The sequence below is a fragment of the Antennarius striatus genome, chromosome 16 (assembly GCF_040054535.1).
Source record: "Antennarius striatus isolate MH-2024 chromosome 16, ASM4005453v1, whole genome shotgun sequence".
Classification (NCBI taxonomy): domain Eukaryota; kingdom Metazoa; phylum Chordata; class Actinopteri; order Lophiiformes; family Antennariidae; genus Antennarius; species Antennarius striatus.
This window is the reverse complement of record NC_090791.1, coordinates 20,983,813-21,004,081: the sequence shown is the minus strand read 5'-3', so window position 1 is coordinate 21,004,081 and position 20,269 is coordinate 20,983,813. Positions and strand designations below refer to the sequence as shown.

General features: G+C 46.6%; 1 protein-coding gene across 1 annotated transcript; it reads right to left on the bottom strand.

Moving 5' to 3' along the window:
* Nucleotides 1-681: 681 nt before the first annotated feature.
* Nucleotides 682-19,951, bottom strand: LOC137610033 (rab11 family-interacting protein 4A-like). The gene is made up of 15 exons (XM_068337448.1): nucleotides 19,721-19,951; nucleotides 13,399-13,462; nucleotides 12,580-12,707; nucleotides 8,676-8,839; nucleotides 8,439-8,594; nucleotides 4,555-4,689; nucleotides 4,289-4,324; nucleotides 4,007-4,115; nucleotides 3,568-3,671; nucleotides 3,102-3,242; nucleotides 2,479-2,560; nucleotides 2,060-2,197; nucleotides 1,845-1,991; nucleotides 1,525-1,668; nucleotides 682-1,438 (listed from the first exon to the last, which is right to left on the bottom strand). The coding sequence occupies exons 1-15, from the start codon at nucleotides 19,868-19,870 to the stop codon at nucleotides 1,322-1,324; spliced, it is 1,815 nt and encodes a 604-aa protein (XP_068193549.1). The 5' UTR covers nucleotides 19,871-19,951; the 3' UTR covers nucleotides 682-1,321.
* Between the last annotated feature and the right edge of the window lie 318 nt (nucleotides 19,952-20,269).

The following is a 20,269-nucleotide window of genomic DNA, read 5'->3' as shown; positions in this document are numbered from 1 at the left end:
CTTTGGTCTTCCTCTAGGCCTCCTGCCTGGCAGTTCAGAACTCAGCATCCTTCTACCAATATATCCACTATCTCTCCTCTGGACATGTCCAAACCATCTCAGTCTGGCCTCTCTGACTTTATCTCCAGAACCTCTAACATGTGCTGTCCCTCTGATGGACTCATTCCTGATCCTATCCATCCTGGTCACTCCCAGAGAGAACCTCAGCATCTTCATCTCTGCTACCTCCAGCTCTGTCTCCTGTCTTTTCCTCAGTGACACTGTCTCTAGACCAAACAACATCGCTGGTCTCACCACAGTTTTGTACACCTTTCCTTTCATTTTAGCTGAAACTCTTCTATCACACATCACACCTGACACTTTCCTCCACCCGTTCCATCCTGCCTGGACACGCTTCTTCACCTCTTTTCCACACTCTCCATTGCTCTGGACTGTTGACCCTAAGTACTTCAAATCCTCCACCTTCTTGATCTCTTCTCCCTGTAACCTCACTCTTCCACTTGGGTCCCTCTCATTCACACACATGTACTCTGTCTTACTGCGGCTAACCTTCATTCCTCTCCTTTCAAGGACAAACCTCCACCTCTCTAGCTTCTCCTCCACCTGTTCCCTGCTCTCACCGCAGATCACAATGTCATCTGCAAACATCATAGTCCATGGAGATTCCTGTCTAACCCCGTCTGTCAGCCTGTCCATCACCATAGCAACAAGAAGGGGCTCAGAGCTGACCCCTGATGCAGTCCCACCTCCACCTTGAACTCCTCTGTCACATCTACACACACCTCACCACTGTCTTACAGTCCTCATACATGTCCTGCACCGCTCTAACATACTTCTCTGCCACTCCAGACTTCCTCATACAATACCACAGTTCCTCTCTGGACACCCTGTCATCAGCTTTCTCCAGATCTACAAAAACACAATGCAGCTCCCTCTGGCCTTCTCTGTACTTCTCTATCAACATCCTCAAAGCAAATACTGCATCTGTAGTACTCTGTTTTGGCATGAAACCATACTGCTGCTCACAAATGTTCACTTCTGCCCTTAGTCTAGCTTCCACTACTCTCTCCCATAACTTCATTGTATGGCTCATCAGCTTTATTCCTCTGTAGTTGCCACAACTCTGCACTTCTCCTCCATTCCTCAGGCATCTTCTCACTATCTAAGTTCCTGTTGAACAACCCAGTCAGAAACTCTACTGCCACCTCTCCGAGACACTTCCAAACCTCTACAGCTTAAGGACTATGACTCTAAAGTAGGATCTAATGCTAAAAGAAGCTCTCCACATCAACAGTAACACAGGACGAGCGTGTGCATGGTGTTAAGCCTTGATCTCCAGAATGGAGGGGTTGTGGTCCAGAATGGCCAGAATGATTTTGTCCATGTACTGCCTCAGACGCAGGTTGATCTCCTCCTGCTCCTTCAGAGCATCCACCAGCTGGGAGACAGAGGGGAGAGATGCAGAAGATGTGAGGCGTCATACTAAACGTTAGCCTCACAGCCTCCAGCTGGCAGAACACTGACCTCGTCCCTGGAGGCGTTGTCGATCTCAGCGGCCAGACACTGAGCCTTGGTCTGACAGGAGAACAGGCTCTTGGCCTCGTACAGGCTCAGGCTGAGAATCTGAGCGTTCAGGTCATCGTTCTGATCACGAAGCTTATGGTTCTCCTAGTGAAGCAGAAGATAGCAGGTCCTTTCAGACGATGCTCTGGGTGAAAACACTCAGGGCTTTTCAGCAACTCAAGAATCTCCCAGGATTCCCTCAGCAACACGTCTGATGTTCTCAGAAAACATCCCTCACACGTCTGAACAGTGTAGAACAGAAGGCGGTATGCTCAGTGTACCTGCTTCAGCCTCTTGACTTCGTGCTCCATCTCTATCTCTCTGGTCCTGGCGTTGAACTCAGAAAGCCCCCTGCCTTTTCCTGGGTGCTCCATCTCCAGCTTAAAACACTGCAGATAGTCCAACTCCCGGCGCAGATCATCGATCAGCTGCAGAAAAGCGCTTTGGTTACATGGAGCTCCAGAACATTTTCCCCGTGGGACACAGAGGTTCTCACCTCCTGCATGGCCTCTTTCTCCTTCAGGAACTCATGGCGGTTGTGCCAGAGCTTGTCCATTATCTTCCTGTAGAGGTCCGTCTCATCTTTCAGCCTCAGACTGGAGTCCTCCAGCTTGTCTGTCATCCTCTGCTTCTCCTGCAGTGTGAACACACCACAGTGACAACTGGTTCTGGCCGACATTGGTCAGTTGATTGATTGATTGATTGATTGATTGATTGATTGATTGATTGATTGATTGATTTACAGTCATGATATAATCATCACAAGTACTGCTGAGAGGTGAAAACATGATGTCACACAGGTGATGTTTAAGTTCTGTCTACTGGTTACTGCTCATTTCAAATACTCCCTTTCTGATTGGAAGAAACATTAATCATGAGAATAAAGGAGAACACCTGAATTATTAAATCACTCACCTGGTCCAGTTTCTCAGTCTGAGACTTCAGTCTGCAGACGTTTAGCTTCATGTCTCCATTCTCCTCTTCTAACTGCACAACCCTGTGTATGAAACCACACACACACACACACACACACACACACACACACACACACACACACACACACACACACACACACACACACACACACACACACACACACACACACACACACACACACACACACACAGAACAGTGATACTTCTAACTGGTTTTCTGTGGTATCATCTGGATGACCTATGGAGACATAAAACCAAAACACCATCCAAACAGTCTAGTCTGAAACATAGTTGAAGCTTAAGCAGGAGAACTCCTCTACTTTCTCACATTAACTCTGTTTTGAAGACAGACCACACACAAAGAAAGGAAGGGAGTCGGTGGTGTGGTCTGTCAAACACACCGATGACCACACTGGCTGCTCAGCGTCCCTTAACCCTTTCTGCTCCATCAGAACTGATGGTTTTTAATGCTGTGGTGCTCAGAGGCAGTCTGAGAGCTGACCTCTCTTTACATACTGCTGGTTTGTTCTCGTGAGCAACAGCTTCTTCAGCGTTTGGATGATGGTTTTTCACGTCAGAGTGATTGTTGGGACGAGGTTGAACCTGTTACACAGCAGGTCTATCTCCAGGTTCCTGTCTCTCTCCATCTTGCTGTAAGCCTCCTGGTGCCGTTTGGTCTCCTCCTCCAGACTCTGATCAGCTCTTGCTTCTGCATCCTTCACATGCTCCTCCAGCTCATGCACCCTGGGTTGGGAAGACATCATCATCAACACCGTCCGTTTCCTCGGTCATCAGCCCAAGTCTCTGCTCACTGAAGAACCTCTATTTTCCATGACTAACAAACCTTATTTAATTGTTCTGTTTTTTTGCAAACCCTCTCTGTAGCTCAGAATGTGGTAAATGCCCCTCAGTACAGGATGGTTCAATCACATGACTGTACAGTTTGACAGTATGTTGGTGGAAGACAGATGCTGCAAAATAGAATCTCCTGTAATTCAGGAACCAATGAGCCAAACCCTATTGAAGCTCCTTGGTAAGAGTCTGAGAACGATTCAGGTGTGTTTTCTACCTGTGCACAAGTTGTGTGTTCTCCTGTTTGAGTTTGGACTTCAGGTCCCCGTTGGCCAGGCTGTCGCTCTCCAACTCTGAAACCTTCTTCTCCAGATAGCTGACCTAAGACAGACAGAAGGAGGAATATGAGGAGCCTTTCCATCACAGACACTTAATACAGGAGTCCTTTCATGAGTTATTGTATTAATATTCCACATGCTGATAATGTTCAAGTGTATCACAATTTTTAATTTCCTTGAAAATCCAGGACAACCAACAAGAGCAGTGATGAGAACTGCTGGTCAGGAGCGTCTGGTGAAGACCAGGGACATCAAAAAAAATTCATTTATTTACTTTATTTAATATATTCAGCCTCTCCGGTGTATGAACTAATGTTGATATTCCAAATGAATTTCTATTTTTGACACGTCCTCGTGTTGATGTGAGGGTGTTTGTACCTTCTCGGTGATGTCGAGGTCGCAGGAGTCGATGCTGTCAGTGAACAGATCCTCGGTGCTGCTGGCCTGACTCCACCCAAACACACTGTGGTTGGCATGGAACAGCTGGCTGCAGGGGGGGAAAACCTGTTAGACCCCCCGGCACCCAACCAGGGCATCACAGCCCCATCACATGCACAACGCCACAACTAGGACTCCATGAGTCATCCGGCCACATGTTGGCCAACACCCTCCAATCAACTTAAAGGATCATGAGTACGAAGGGAAGCTGGGGTGACTCACCGTCCAAACGCTGTGCTGGAAATCTTTCTGTTAGGGCTGAAAGAAGACAAACTTGTTAGAGACACAGAGAGGAACACAGGTCTTCATTCTCTCCTCCCAAGGGTCAAATTCTTCTATTACAATCTACAATCCAAGTATCTGAGAATGACGGGAAAATAATAATAATAAAGAATATATAATAATAAAAGTGACGTCACTGAAAGTTGAGATTTTTAGAGCAACACACATTTAATAATCTCCTTTTCCAGCCGTTGTGTCTCCTGTACCTGTTGGCCTTCAGGTTTCGGAGTCGAGCCTCCAGGTCGTTCAGTAGATTCACCTTCTTGCAGCACTGAGAACAGTAGATGTCCAGCAGCTCATTGTTGTACAGCTGCCGCATCTTCTGAGGAGTGTGTCCAGCACTGCAGTTACACACAAAACATCAATATATGGGATGTAAAACTGTCTCAGATATGTTTTAGGTAGGAGCAATGACGAAACATTTTATATTTGCTAATGACTAACTTTACCCACAAGTCACAAGTCTATAGTCAGGTCTTTCCTACTGGATTACACCACAGATAAAGAGAACCTTCTCAAACTCCAGAGGATTCTACTTGGAATGAAATAACAGACTGATGTTCTTAAACCTCTCTCTTAGGATGCACAATTCTCTTAGTTTTGTCACTACAATGTACAGTATTACACTGAAGGTTAGCTCTACCCAATGAAGCTAATACCCCACGCAACAATCAAACAATTCAGATGTCCAATGGAGTCATCTGTACAAAGACCTGGTGTAATTTACGTTCTGGAGAGGAGAGAACACTACAACTATAGAAACTACATCACAACTACAGAAACTACACTACAACTACAGAAACTACACTACAACTACAGACACTACACTACCACTACAGAAATTGCACTACAACTACAGAAACTACACTACAACTACAGAAACTACATGACAACTAAAGAAACTACATTACAACTACAGAAACTACATCACAACTACACAAAATACACTACAAGTATAGAAACTACATCACAACTACATAAACTACACTATGGATACAGAAACTACACTACCACTACGGAAAATACACTACAACTACAGAAACTACACTATCACTACGGAATCTACACTACAACTACAGAAACTACACTACAGCTACAGAAACTACACTACAACTACAGAAACTACACTACAACTACAGAAATTACACTACCACTACAGAAACTACACTACGGCTACAGATACTACACCACAACGACAGAAACTACACTACAACTACAGAAACTACACTACAACTACAGAAACTACACTACCACTACAGAAATTGCACTACAACTACAGAAACTACACTACAACTACAGAAACTACATGACAACTAAAGAAACTACATTACAACTACAGAAACTACATCACAACTACACAAAATACACTACAAGTATAGAAACTACATCACAACTACATAAACTACACTACAACTACAGAAACTACACCACCACTACAGAAATTACACTACAACTACAGAAACTACACTACAACTACACAAAATACACTACAAGTATAGAAACTACATCACAACTACATAAACTACACTATGGATACAGAAACTACACTATCACTACGGAATCTACACTACAACTACAGAAACTACAGTACAATTATAGAAACAACATCACAATCACAAAAACTACACTACAACTACAGAAACTACACTACCACTACGGAATCTACACTACAGCTACAGAAACTACACTACAATTATAGAAACTACATCACAATTACAAAAACTACACTACAACTACAGAAACTACACTACAACTACAGAAACCACACTACAACTACATAAAATACACTACAACTACAGAAACTACACTATGGCTGGAAACTACACTACAGCTACAGAACCTACACTACAACTACAGAAACTACACTACCACTACGGAATCTACACTACACTTACAGAAACTACACTACAACTACACAAAATACACTACAAGTATAGAAACTACATCACAACTACAGAAACTACACTATGGATACAGAAACTACACTATCACTACGGAATCTACACTACAACTACAGAAACTACAGTACAACTGCAGAACTATACCACATCTACACAAACTACACTACCACTACGGAATCTACACTACAGCTACAGAAACTACACTACAATTATAGAAACAACATCACAATCACAAAAACTACACTACAACTACAGAAACTACACTACCACTACGGAATCTACACTACAGCTACAGAAACTACACTACAATTATAGAAACTACATCACAATTACAAAAACTACACTACAACTACAGAAACTACACTATGGCTGGAAACTACACTACAGCTACAGAACCTACACTACAACTACAGAAACTACACTACCACTACGGAATCTACACTACAGCTACAGAAACTACACTACAACTACAGAAACTACACTACAACTATGCAAACTACACTATAACTGCAGAACTACACCACATCTACACAAACTACACTACCACTACAGAATCTACACTACAACTACAGAAACTACACTACAATTATAGAAACTACACTACAGCTACAGAAACTACACTTCAACTACAGAAACTACACTACAACTACAGAAACTACACTACAACTACAGAATCTACACTACAACTACAGAAACTACACTACCACTACAGAAACTACACTACAACTACAGAAACTACACTACAGCTACAGAAACTACACTACAACTACAGAAACTACACTACAACTACAGAAACTACACTACAGCTACAGAAACTACACTACAACTACAGAAACTACACTACAACTACAGAAACTACACTACAACTACAGAAACTACACTACAACTACAGAAACTACACTACAACTACAGAAACTACACTACAACTACAGAAACTACACTACGGCTACAGAAACTACACTACAACTACAGAAACTACACTACAACTACAGAAACTACACTACAACTACAGAAACTACACTACAACTACAGAAACTACACTACAACTACAGAAACTACACTACAACTACAGAAACTACACTACAACTACAGAAACTACACTACAACTACAGAAACTACACTACGGCTACAGAAACTACACTACAACTACAGAAACTACACTACAACTACAGAAACTACACTACAACTACAGAAACTACACTACAACTACAGAAACTACACTACAACTACAGAAACTACACTACAGCTACAGAAACTACACTACAACTACAGAAACTACACTACAACTACAGAAACTACACTACAGCTACAGAAACTACACTACAGCTACAGAAACTACACTACAACTACAGAAACTACACTACAACTACAGAAGCTACACTACAACTACAGAAACTACACTACGGCTACAGAAGCTACACTACAACTACAGAAACTACACTACAACTACAGAAACTACACTACAACTACAGAAACTACACTACAACTACAGAAACTACACTACGGCTACAGAAACTACACTACAACTACAGAAACTACACTACAACTACAGAAACTACACTACAACTACAGAAACTACACTACAGCTACAGAAACTACACTACAACTACAGAAACTACACTACAACTACAGAAACTACACTACAACTACAGAAACTACACTACAACTACAGAAACTACACTACAACTACAGAAACTACACTACAACTACAGAAACTACACTACAGCTACAGAAACTACACTACAACTACAGAAACTACACTACAACTACAGAAACTACACTACAACTACAGAAACTACACTACAACTACAGAAGCTACACTACAACTACAGAAACTACACTACAACTACAGAAACTACACTACAACTACAGAAGCTACACTACAACTACAGAAACTACATTACAACTACAGACACTAGTAGTGACAGTAGTTTCAGTGACAGTAACCCGGGACACTGACCAGCCCAACAGGATCGTGACCTGACGCTAACCAAGGACATCGGTGTCCAAACTGAACGCCCCCCACGTCTAAATGGGAGACCTGCGGATCACCACCACTAACCAGTACTGTTTCTTAACGTCTAACGGGATACGGCTCCTTTGGGTCTGGCTCTGCCCCATCAAGTTCCTGTGAGGAAAACAAAACGTCCTGACAGATGTGCATCAGAGATCTGAGTGGAGGGACCGACCTGGAGGGCAGCGAGGACCCCAGGTCTGAGAAGCCGTTTGTCCGCGAGTCATCTTCTGGGCAGGGACTGCTGGGTGTAAAATCCACATCTTCCCCCTCACCGTAGTCCTCAAACTGCTCCTCCCCAGAGATGACAGACGCTGATGCTGAGCCGATCCTGTGGCAGGAGTCGCACAGCAGGAAGTCAGGGTTACCAGGTCCATGGAGACAACGGCGTGAGCATCATCCAGAGACTCACCTGCTTTGCTGTGTTGGGTTCAAACACCTGGAACTGTTGGAATTTTCAGTGCTGCTGTCCATGTCACAATCCCCATCAGTGCCACAACCATCACCATATGCACTGCATTCTGGGTAGGATCGCGTACACATGATAACAGGGAGGCCCAACTTGGCCTCACCGTTCTACACGAAGAAAAAAAATCAAACATTAGCGTGTCAGCAAAGTAGAAATGGAGATGAACAGAAGGAGATGGAAGGGAAGGAGGCAGGCGTCTGTGCCTTTTGTGTAAAACACACCGAGGTGTGATCACTCTGGAAGAGTTCATCTCTGCCTTTGTGCCTCGGCAGTAACCAAGACCTCTGAATAATTAATGTGCTGTGAATAATACACAATATTTCAGACAGTTTAAGTCGACTTTAATGTCCTTAGAGCAAAACTTCTGTCATAATTCTTGGACACATTACATTTGGGAAGAAAATGGTGTCAGCTTTGGAAATTTGTAATTTAGTAAGTGTCCCACTTACTGCTGAGGAAAGCATAAAAAATATCTGGAAGAAAGTGTTATTTATCAGATAAATACTTTCAGCAGTGTGCACTGTAAGTAAAACCACGTTGAAACCTGGAAACCCCCCTGCAGTCACATCTCTGCTTGTGATCTACGTATAGTGGGATCCAGACTTTACTGTAAATCATACTCCCCCCAGGTACGTTGGTTCCAGGAATCTCCAATCTGAGACAACATTTAAATAAGATCTCCCCTTGAAGAAATCCAGTGGCGGGCCGTGCCTTTCACACTGAGACCTCCAGTAATGTTCTACATAGTCAAACTTGCATAAATACATCCCATAAGTCTGTAAGTTATTCTGTGAATGTGCTTTAATGCTGAGTTTACAGTGAAACTACTGTTGAATCTCACCATTCTGCACCTTCAGAATATTCACAACACTTTCTAATGTATGGGTCAGTTTCCTTCAGTGTGAGGTAAAGCTGTTGGTCTGTGAGGTAAAGCTCTGCCGTCACCTTGTAGGGCATTTACCACCTAAACACTTCTTCTCCTCCTTTGGGCTTTTCCCTTCAGGGTCTCCACAGCCAATCAGTGTCCTCCATCTAACCCTGTCTTCTCATCCTCTTCTCTCACACCAACTACCTTCATGTCTCTTTCACTACATCCATAAACCTCCTCTTTGGTCTTCCTCTAGGCCTCCTGCCTGGCAGTTCAGAACTCAGCATCCTTCTACCAATATATTCACTATCTCTCCTCTGGACATGTCCAAACCATCTCAGTCTGGCCTCTCTGACTTTATCTCCAGAACCTCTAACATGTGCTGTCCCTCTGATGGACTCATTCCTGATCCTATCCATCCTGGTCACTCCCAGAGAGAACCTCAGCATCTTCATCTCTGCTACCTCCAGCTCTGTCTCCTGTCTTTTCCTCAGTGACACTGTCTCTAGACCAAACAACATCTCTGGTCTCACCACAGTTTTGTACACCTTTCCCTTCATTTTAGCTGAAACTCTTCTATCACACATCACACCTGACACTTTCCTCCACCCGTTCCATCCTGCCTGGACACGTTTCTTCACCTCTTTTCCACACTCTCCATTGCTCTGGACTGTTGACCCTAAGTACCTCAAATCCTCCACCTTCTTGATTCACCACCTAAACACAACAATGAGAACTCAGTTTGGCTTTCAGTTCAGGGACACAGACGGTGACTTCAGTCACAGCTCATGATCGTCTGTCCAGACTCTCCCCTCAGCAGAGTTCTGCTGTCAAACAGCAAGAAAATCCAGACAGGTTTTTACCCCAACAGGCAGGTAGGGCAGTAGCTCAGAGCGCATGCGTCACATGTATGAGGTCCCGAGTTAAATCCCTGAGGGTTCAATCCCTGACATCTCCAACCCCACGGGGCACATGGCTGCTCCAGAACCCGGATTAATGCAGAGGGTTACTGCAGGAAGGGCATCCAGCATAAAAAACAAACAAGAGCATTCATCTAAAATGATGGGACAAGATGAGAAGAAGGAACAACACGACAGGCTGAGGACAATATCACGCTTAGTCAGGACGGACACACACACACACACACACACACACACACACACACACACAGTGTTTTAAACCCAGGACTCCATTTTTCTGCCTGCGTTCTCCTTTCCGACCTCACCAGTCCCACACACACCAGTCCTCTTCCGTCGGGGCAGCAGACACCTGTCTACCCATGATGAGACCATCCAGGTGAAGGGAGTGAGAACTGAGGTCCAGTGTATCCCAGAGGCCTGACAGCTGGAGCACACGCATCCCTCACACACACACACACACACACACACACACACGCACACACACACACGTATCACACGTATCACTGCAGCGGAACCATTCTGGTCTGAAAACACACCACCGCCGGAACAGAAACAAAGACATCTCCATCTCCCTCTCTCTCTCTCTCTCTCTCTCTCTCCCTCTCTCTCCCTCTCTCTCCCTCTCTCTCCCTCTCTCTCTCTCTCTCTCTCTCTCTCCTCTCTCTCTCTCTCTCTCTCTCTCTCTCTCTCTCTCTCTCTCTCTCCCTCTCTCTCTGTCTCTCTCTCTCCCTCTCTCTCTCTCTCTCTCTCTCTCCCTCTCTCTCTCTCTCTCTCTCTCTCTCTCTCTCTCTCTCTCTCTGTCTCTTGTTGCTAAGCAACTGTTCAGCAGGACTAATCTCTGTCTAGGATTTGTACCCTTCAACACAGCACGCACAATAATTTGTGCTATATTCATAAAATGTAGATGAAACTAATCCAACCACTTGTCCACTCAGCAGTTTTCTGAAGAAAGAATCAAACTGTGTTTGAGGACACAGATGCCCCCAGTGGCAGGAAGACTGCCCTGATGCACACAGACCATAACCTCTGGCACAATCATAAGCACTTCAAATACAGACTGTTAAAAGTAAAACCAACAATGGAGTGTTCAGCTATAGGGAAGACGTATCAGCAAACGCTCAGCAGACTTGACCTGAACATATTTTAAATTTAAGATTGAATTAAACAATTGAAGTGACAAAAATTTACCAGATTATAGTTTTAACCAGCCACAGAACGTACGTGTGGATGACCGTTATCTTTTATTGATCTGATAATGTGCTGCAACTACATTTTCTTGTGAGAAATGAATGGAATTCCTGTGAAGACCCTGAAATACAGAAAATCCACAGGACTTAAAAACATGAATGCTGTGATCTAACATGAATGCTGTGATCTGAACCCTGTCAGTGGTCTGTTCTAACCCCCCTGTGTCTGGACAACGCTCTAGTCCACTGCTTTGCAAAGGTTTTAAAATGTGTGGGTGTTATAATAAACTAGAGGGGTAAATGTTCATCTGGAGGGATGCTCCTCTGGGGGGGTTACCTGGTTTAAACTTAGTTCACCAGCTGATATTTACATGTCAGGACAGTCTGACGGTCGTGGTCTTTGTGAAACCTCTGTGATGGTGGATCCAACAGGGACTGGGACGAGGACTGGGACAAGGACTGGGACGAGGACTGGGACAAGGACTGGGACGAGGACTGGGACGAGGACTGGGACGAGGACTGGGACGAGGACTGGGACGAGGACTGGGACGAGGACTGGGACAAGGACTGGGACGAGGACTGGGACAAGGACTGGGACGAGGACTGGGACGAGGACTGGGAGGAGGACTGGGATGTGTACTGGGATGAGGACTGGGACGAGGACTGGGACGAGGACTGGGATGAGGACTGGGACGAGGACTGGGATGAGGACTGGGACGAGGACTGGGAGGAGGACTGGGATGTGTACTGGGATGAGGACTGGGACGAGGACTGGGACGAGGACTGGGACGAGGACTGGGACGAGGACTGGGACGAGGACTGGACACACTGACCATGATCCCACTCACACAGGAAGTAGACTTCACAGGTACCTGGTAGACGTAACCGTTATCAGTGACGGACTGACTGGACGTGACACGAGGACCCGCAGCCAGCTTCAAAATCTCCTCACACCCTGACAGGAGGAGGAGGAGGAGAAGTGAGTGACCCCCCCCGGTTGCTGCACCCCACCCCGTTCAGCCCAGGTGACACATACAGGTGACGCTGAGTCTGAGGTGCAGCTTCACATTTAAGTACAGTAACCCCTCGCTGACTCACGCTTCAAGACGCACGCTTCACTACATCACTGATTTTTAGTAGGTAGTCATGTGACATCGTACACGCATGCTATTGGCTGACAGCATCCGTGTGTGTGCTGCGTTCAGACTCAAAGCTCCTCCTACGACTTCCTTTAATATAGACGTGTTTTAAACAGTCTGTGATAACCCGTGTGTGTGTGTGTGTGTGTGTATGTGTGTGTGTGTGTGTGTGTGTGTGTGTGTGTGTGTGTGTGTGTGTGTGTGTGTGTGTGTGTGTGTGTGTGTGTGTGTGTGTGTGTGTGTGTGTGTGTGTGTGTGTGTGTGTGTGTGTGTGTGTGTGTGTGTGTTGGTGAGACTGGGAAGGGGGAAGTGTGGGAAAAGGTAATACAGACAGAAGGTGGTTTAATGTCAGTATGGGGAGGGTTCATAAATGTTTAAATTACCATAAATAATGAGAGAAATCGTCGGTCTGTGTTGCGTGGGGTCCTGGGGTAACGAGGGGTTACTGTGTTCACTCTGCTCTAGTTAATGACTATAAACATGATTGTGAGACAGGAAACTGAGCACACTGTGTGTTAGTGTAAGTCCATCAGCTTGATGTTTGGTAATGACAGAAATCTTTGAAGTTGATCTTCCCATGAGCGTTAGGGTCCAGACACGCCGTCAACTTCTTTACCTGACAGACAGACGTCAGGACAGAGCTGTTTGAGCACCTCAACAAGACAATAATGATAATTAACCCGCCCATGTACCCCAGCTAGGGGTGGGAAGGGCACACGGACTTGTGCACCCCCACTGCAGTGTTAGCTCACTGACTTCAGAAGCCCTACAGATACCTCCAAGACCAAGGTTTACTCAACAAGAGAACATTTCATTATTATTGGAACAACACATGAAGATGTGATGATTATTTATTTTATTGTCTTCCACAGCATCACATGACAGGCGAAGTACAGGTGTATTAATGGAACAGGTGTCACAGTGTAAAAAAAGAGGATGGGATGTAAAAAAGATACTGAGAAAGGGAAGATCATCACTTCACACAAGTTTGATGCTAATAGCCTAGCGTTAGCAACTTCTAAAAACTCTAAATGTGATGAAAAACAAAAACAAAGCAATGGAGGAGAAGACACACCTTCAACAAGGAAGTAGAGAGAGTTATGGAGGTCTGGTGATAAGACATACTTTATTGGTCCCAAACTAAGAAGTTTAAAGCCAGCAGACTGGCTGCAGTGATGAAGAGTCATTGGCCCTGAGCTTCTTGGTGTTTAACGGCGTGATGAGGAGAAACATCAACACAAGTTGTGTTTCATTGGAAATAGAACCGTGAGACTGGAACACACCCATGGCCATGAGCGCAGCCGTTGTGCATTGGGCGTCCTGGACTCAGTGGGAGTCTGTCCAGAGATCAGGACTATGATCCAACAAAAGGTTTATCTGAACCGTACTCAGTCTGACAACTTTGTTCTGGTGTCGTCTTCAAGTTTTTATTCAACATAATATTTTATGTCAAATACATGTATAGTAATTAATGTACAGTGCGCCCTCGTGCATTCGTGCATCAAGTGACTTCACCTCATCTGTCAAGGCTGGAACACGACTGGTGGTGAGAACCCAAAAGCACGACAGACAGGCAGGTCAGGAGTCTCAGAGCAGGTTTAACAGGACAGGCAGGGGTCAGGTACCAGGTAATCAGTCCAACAAACGGACAAATCAGACAGACGGCGAGCAAAAATCAGGCAGTTCATACACAACAGGGAATCCAACAAACCAGGCTGACAAATCCAAAGAGGGTTATCAAAAAAAATTACAAATCTTAGAGATGAGATCCATTATGTACTGCCAAACACAAGTTAGCAGAGGAATCGACTAATTCTGGCAATACCCTGGAGTGTTTTCAGCAAATGGAACTCCCCGATTTAAATTCCTTAATTTCCTCTACTAAACCCACCACCAGTCTGTTAGACAAAATTCCAACTACGCTTCTTAAGGAGGTACTACCATTAATAAATAAATCCATATTGTCAACAATTAACAATTCTTTACATTTTTTTAAAGTGGCTGTGATCAGGCCCCTCCTTCAGAAACCAAACCCAGATGCTGGCCTCCTCTCACACTACAGGCTGATCTCTAACCTGCCATTCCTATCTAAGATCCTAGAGAACGTGGTGACCAAACAGCTAAATGACTACCTGTTAGAGAACAACCTGTTAGAGGACTTTCAGTCAGGTTTTAGAACAAACTACAGTACGGAGACTGAACTGCTGAAAGTCACAAATGACCTGTTAACAGCGTCAGATGAAGGTCTTCTGTCTGTTCTAGTCTTGTCAGACCTGAGTGCAGCATTCCATACTGTTGACCATAATATTCTTTAAGGAGATTGGAAGAGGAGATTGGGATTAAAAACTCAGCACTAGACTGGTTTAGGTCATATCTATCAGACCGATTTCAGTTTGTCTATGTCAATAATAGATGTTCAGATGGAGGGACTCTCACCTGTGGAGTACCTCAAGGATCTGTTGTGGAGCCAATTCTGTTTAATCTCTATGTTACCATTGGGAAATATTATAAGGAAACATAACATTAATTTTTATTGTTATGCTGACGATACTCAATTATATTTATCAATTAAAACCAATGAATCTGATCAGCTAATTAAATCAGAATCCTGCCTCAGGGATATTAAATCCTGGATGCGTCACAACTTCTTAATGTTGAACAGTAACAAACCTGAAGTCATTATTATTGGGCTGAAGCATCTCAGAGATGATCTCTCTAACATTGTAATTCTCTTAGACAGCATTGATCTGTCCTCCACCAGTGAAGTCAGGAACCTGGGAGTGATTTCTGATCAACATCTGTCCTCTGATTCTCATCAGTCTGTATCCCAGACAGCCTGTGTATTGTGTATTTATTGTATATGTGTGTGTGTGTGTGTGTGTGTGTGTGTGTGTGTGTTTGTGTGTGTGTGTGTGTGTGTGTGTGTGTGTGTGTGTGTGTGTGTGTGTGTGTGTGTGTGTGTGTGTGTGTGTGTGTGTGTGTGTGTGTGTGTGTGTGTGTGTGTGTGTGTGTGTGTGTGTGTGTGTGTGTGTGTGTTTGTGTGTGTGTGTGTGTGTGTGTGTGTTTGTGTGTGTGTGTGTGTGTGTTTGTGTGTGTGTGTGTGTGTGTGTGTGTGTGTGTGTGTGTGTGTGTGTGTGTGTGTGTGTGTGTGTGTGTGTGTGTGTGTGTGTGTGTGTGTGTGTGTGTGTGTGTGTGTGTGTGTGTGTGTGTGTGTGTGTGTGTGTGTGTGTGTGTGTGTGTGTGTGAGCAAGTAGTGATTTTTGAACTGTAATGTGGTCTGAAATGTCCTCCTCATATTTTCCCAGTGAATCCATAAATAACATAAACCTGTATATAAATGCATTATACTGTGTTTAGTTACTACAGTAGTGTGTTCGTACTACATGCATGCAGTAGAAGGAGAGCCGTATGGATTGTGGTTCCAGACTGAAGGTGTCGTCAGACGGGGGGGGGGGGGGGTCATGTGACTCCTCCCTCAGCCACTGGGTGGAGCCTTCATGACTTAGTAACGGACCAATCCTCTCACAGGCTCCTTGTGAATCTCCCGTTACCATGGTGACAACAGATGGGTGGAGAGACGGAGCAGGAAGATGAAGGAGCAGCTTCTGAGTTATTTTTAGTGCTGAGCCGCCATGAAGCTACAGAGACGTTTATCTGTAGAATCATTCACCACAACCACCAGTGGGTTCACCACAACCACCAGTGGGTTCACCACAACCACCAGTAGGTTCACCAGTCCCACCAGTGGGTTCACCACAACCACCAGTAGGTTCACCAGTCCCACCAGTGGGTTCACCACAACCACCAGTAGGTTCACCAGTCCCACCAGTGGGTTCACCACAACCACCAGTAGGTTCACCAGTCCCACCAGTGGGTTCACCACAACCACCAGTGGGTTCACCACAACCACCAGTGGGTTCACCACAACCACCAGTAGGTTCACCAGTCCCACCAGTGGGTACACCACAACCACCAGTGGGTTCACCACAACCACCAGTGGGTTCACCACAACCACCAGTGGGTTCACCACAACCACCATTGGGTTCACCACAACCACCAGTGAGTACACCACAACCACCAGTGGGTTCACCACAACCACCAGTGGGTTCACCACAACCACCAGTGGGTTCACCACAACCACCAGTGGGTTCACCAGTCCCACCAGTGGGTTCACCAGTCCCACCAGTGGGTTCACCACAACCACCAGTGGGTTCAACACAACCACCAGTGGGTTCACCAGTCCCACCAGTGGGTTCACCACAACCACCAGTGGGTTCACCACAACCACCAATGGTTTCATCAGAACCACCAGTGGGTTGACCAGTCCCACCAGTGGGTTCACCACAACTACCAGTGGGTTCACCAGCCCCACCAGTGGGTTCACCACAACCACCAGTGGGTTCACCACAACCACCAATGGTTTCATCAGAACCACCAGTGGGTTCACCAGTCCCACCAGTGGGTTCACCACAACCACCAGTGGGTTCACCACAACCACCAGTGGGTTCACCACAACCACCAGTAGGTTCACCAGTCCCCCCAGTGGGTTCACCACAACCACCAGTGGGTTCACCACAACCACCAGTGGGTTCACCAGTCCCACCAGTGGGTTCACCACAACCACCAGTGGCTTCACCACAACCACCAATGGTTTCATCAGAACCACCAGTGGGTTGACCAGTCCCACCAGTGGGTTCACCACAACTACCAGTGGGTTCACCAGTCCCACCAGTGGGTTCACCAGTCCCACCAGTGGGTTCACCACAACCACCAATGGTTTCATCAGAACCACCAGTGAGTTCACCAGTCCCACCAGTGGGTTCACCACAACTACCAGTGGGTTCACCAGTCCCACCAGTGGGTTCACCAGAACCACCAGTGGGTTCACCAGTCCCACCAGTGGGTTCACCAGTCCCACCAGTGGGTTCACCACAACTACCAGTGGGTTCACCAGTCCCACCAGTGGGTTAACCAGTCCCACCAGTGGGTTCACCACAACCACCAGTGGGTTCACCACAACCACCAATGGTTTCATCAGAACCACCAGTGGGTTCACCAGTCCCACCAGTGGGTACACCACAACCACCAGTGGGTTCACCACAACCACCATTGGGTTCACCACAACCACCAGTGGGTTCACCACAACCACCAGTAGGTTCACCAGTCCCACCAGTGGGTTCACCAGAACCACCAGTGGGTTCACCACAACCACCAGTGGGTTCACCAGTCCCACCAGTGGGTTCACCACAACCACCAGTGGGTTCACCACAACCACCAATGGTTTCATCAGAACCACCAGTGGGTTGACCAGTCCCACCAGTGGGTTCACCACAACTACCAGTGGGTTCACCAGTCCCACCAGTGGGTTCACCAGTCCCACCAGTGGGTTCACCACAACCACCAATGGTTTCATCAGAACCACCACTGAGTTCACCAGTCCCACCAGTGGGTTCACCACAACTACCAGTGGGTTCACCAGTCCCACCAGTGGGTTCACCAGTCCCACCAGTAGGTTCACCACAACCACCAATGGTTTCATCAGCACCACCAGTGAGTTCACCAGTCCCACCAGTGGGTTCACCAGAACCACCAGTGGGTTCACCACAACCACCAGTGGGTTCACCACAACCACCAGTGGTTTCATCAGAACCACCAGTGAGTTCACCAGAACCACCAGTGGGTTCACCAGAACCACCAGTGGGTTCACCAGTCCCACCAGTAGGTTCACCACAACCACCAATGGTTTCATCAGAACCACCAGTGAGTTCACCAGTCCCACCAGTGGGTTCACCAGAACCACCAGTGGGTTCACCACAACCACCAGTGGGTTCACCAGTCCCACCAGTGGGTTCATGGTTCACTCTGGAGCTGACAGATGATAAAAGAACACAAGGAACTACGAGATGGTCTTCTTGAACAGGGGGGGTCGTCTAACACACAATAACACGTTACATTCCATCCACTGGATCACATTTGAATATTGTCTACACGTTTTTAACATGTTCTGTACATTATTTTTAATATTGTCCACTATAAATATTTGTGTGTTACTGTTTGTTTCAAGGTTTTAACTTTGACGTGTTAGGTTCCATTTCAATAATACCTCTAATGGGGTAAAACCCACTGGCTCCACATCATCACACTGCACAGACCTTCTCACGTTCACAACCCAACCTCCAGGTTCCATCCCATAATACTAGAGATTAAATGTTCCTTCAAATTAAACAAAACTCTATCAAAGCAAATAAATGAAACAGCGTAGCTCACAACCCGAGAGAGTAAAACATCAGTGAAGAGCAGGGAAGATCGCCATGGCAACAGGATGCTGCATCACTGGAGACCAGAAGACGCTCTGATGTGGTCTGAGGGACCCGGATGTAAACCCTCTGATCCTGTTTGAACCGGTTCACTGCTGGTCACCATCAACCTGTTCACACTGACGGGTGTCAGACTAGACTGTAGGCTGACGTCACGCCTCCTGACTGATGCCAGGAGCGATGAGCTGCTATGACGTCACGCCTCCTGACTGATGCCAGGAGCGATGAGCTGCTATGACGTCACGCCTCCTGACTGATGCCAGGAGCGATGAGCTGCTATGACGTCACGCCTCCTGACTGATGCCAGGAGCGATGAGCTGCTATGACGTCACGCCTCCTGACTGATGCCAGCACCTCCAGCCCGCCTGTCATTAAAGCCCCACCGGGTACCGGATACCCCTCAGACCCGTCTGAGCCGCCCCAGCCCATCACACAGCCCCCCCCGGCCCCCCCTCACCTCGTCTCCCGGGCCGAAGCGCAGCCCCCCCCCCCCCCCGGCCCCCCCTCACCTCGTCTCCCGGGCCGAAGCGCAGCCCCCCCCCCCGGCCCCCCATCACCTCGTCTCCCGGGCCGAAGCGCACCCCCAGGTCCAGCAGGTGCTCCGGCCGGATGAAGCCGTCCCCGTCCTCGTCGCACAGGTCGAACACCTCCTTCAGCCCCCGAAGGTACCCCAGCAGCTGCCCCCGGTCGGGGGGAGCACCTTCCATCGCTCGGTGTGACGGTTAGATGTCCGTTACCGATCCGTTACCGATCCGTTACCGATCCCATCACGAGCCCCGCCGGTCCGACTGCCGCCGACTCGGGACGCGCGCGTCTCACGGAAAAAGACGATGATGCACGAGCGGGCACGAGGCTCCGCGAGACGGGGGGGCGTTCCTTAAAGATACAGGGGCGTTCAGAAAGAACACGTGACCGCGACCATCACACGCAAACCACCGGAAGTCCTTCTGTGAGAAAATCTCTGGCTCCTCCCGAAATCTGAAGACCAATAACTCAGCTTTAATTCATCCAACATCATCCAACATCATTACAGTCATCATCCATCCAGCATCCATCATTACATCCAATTATCATCCATCCACAATTACATCCATCTAGCCGTCTAT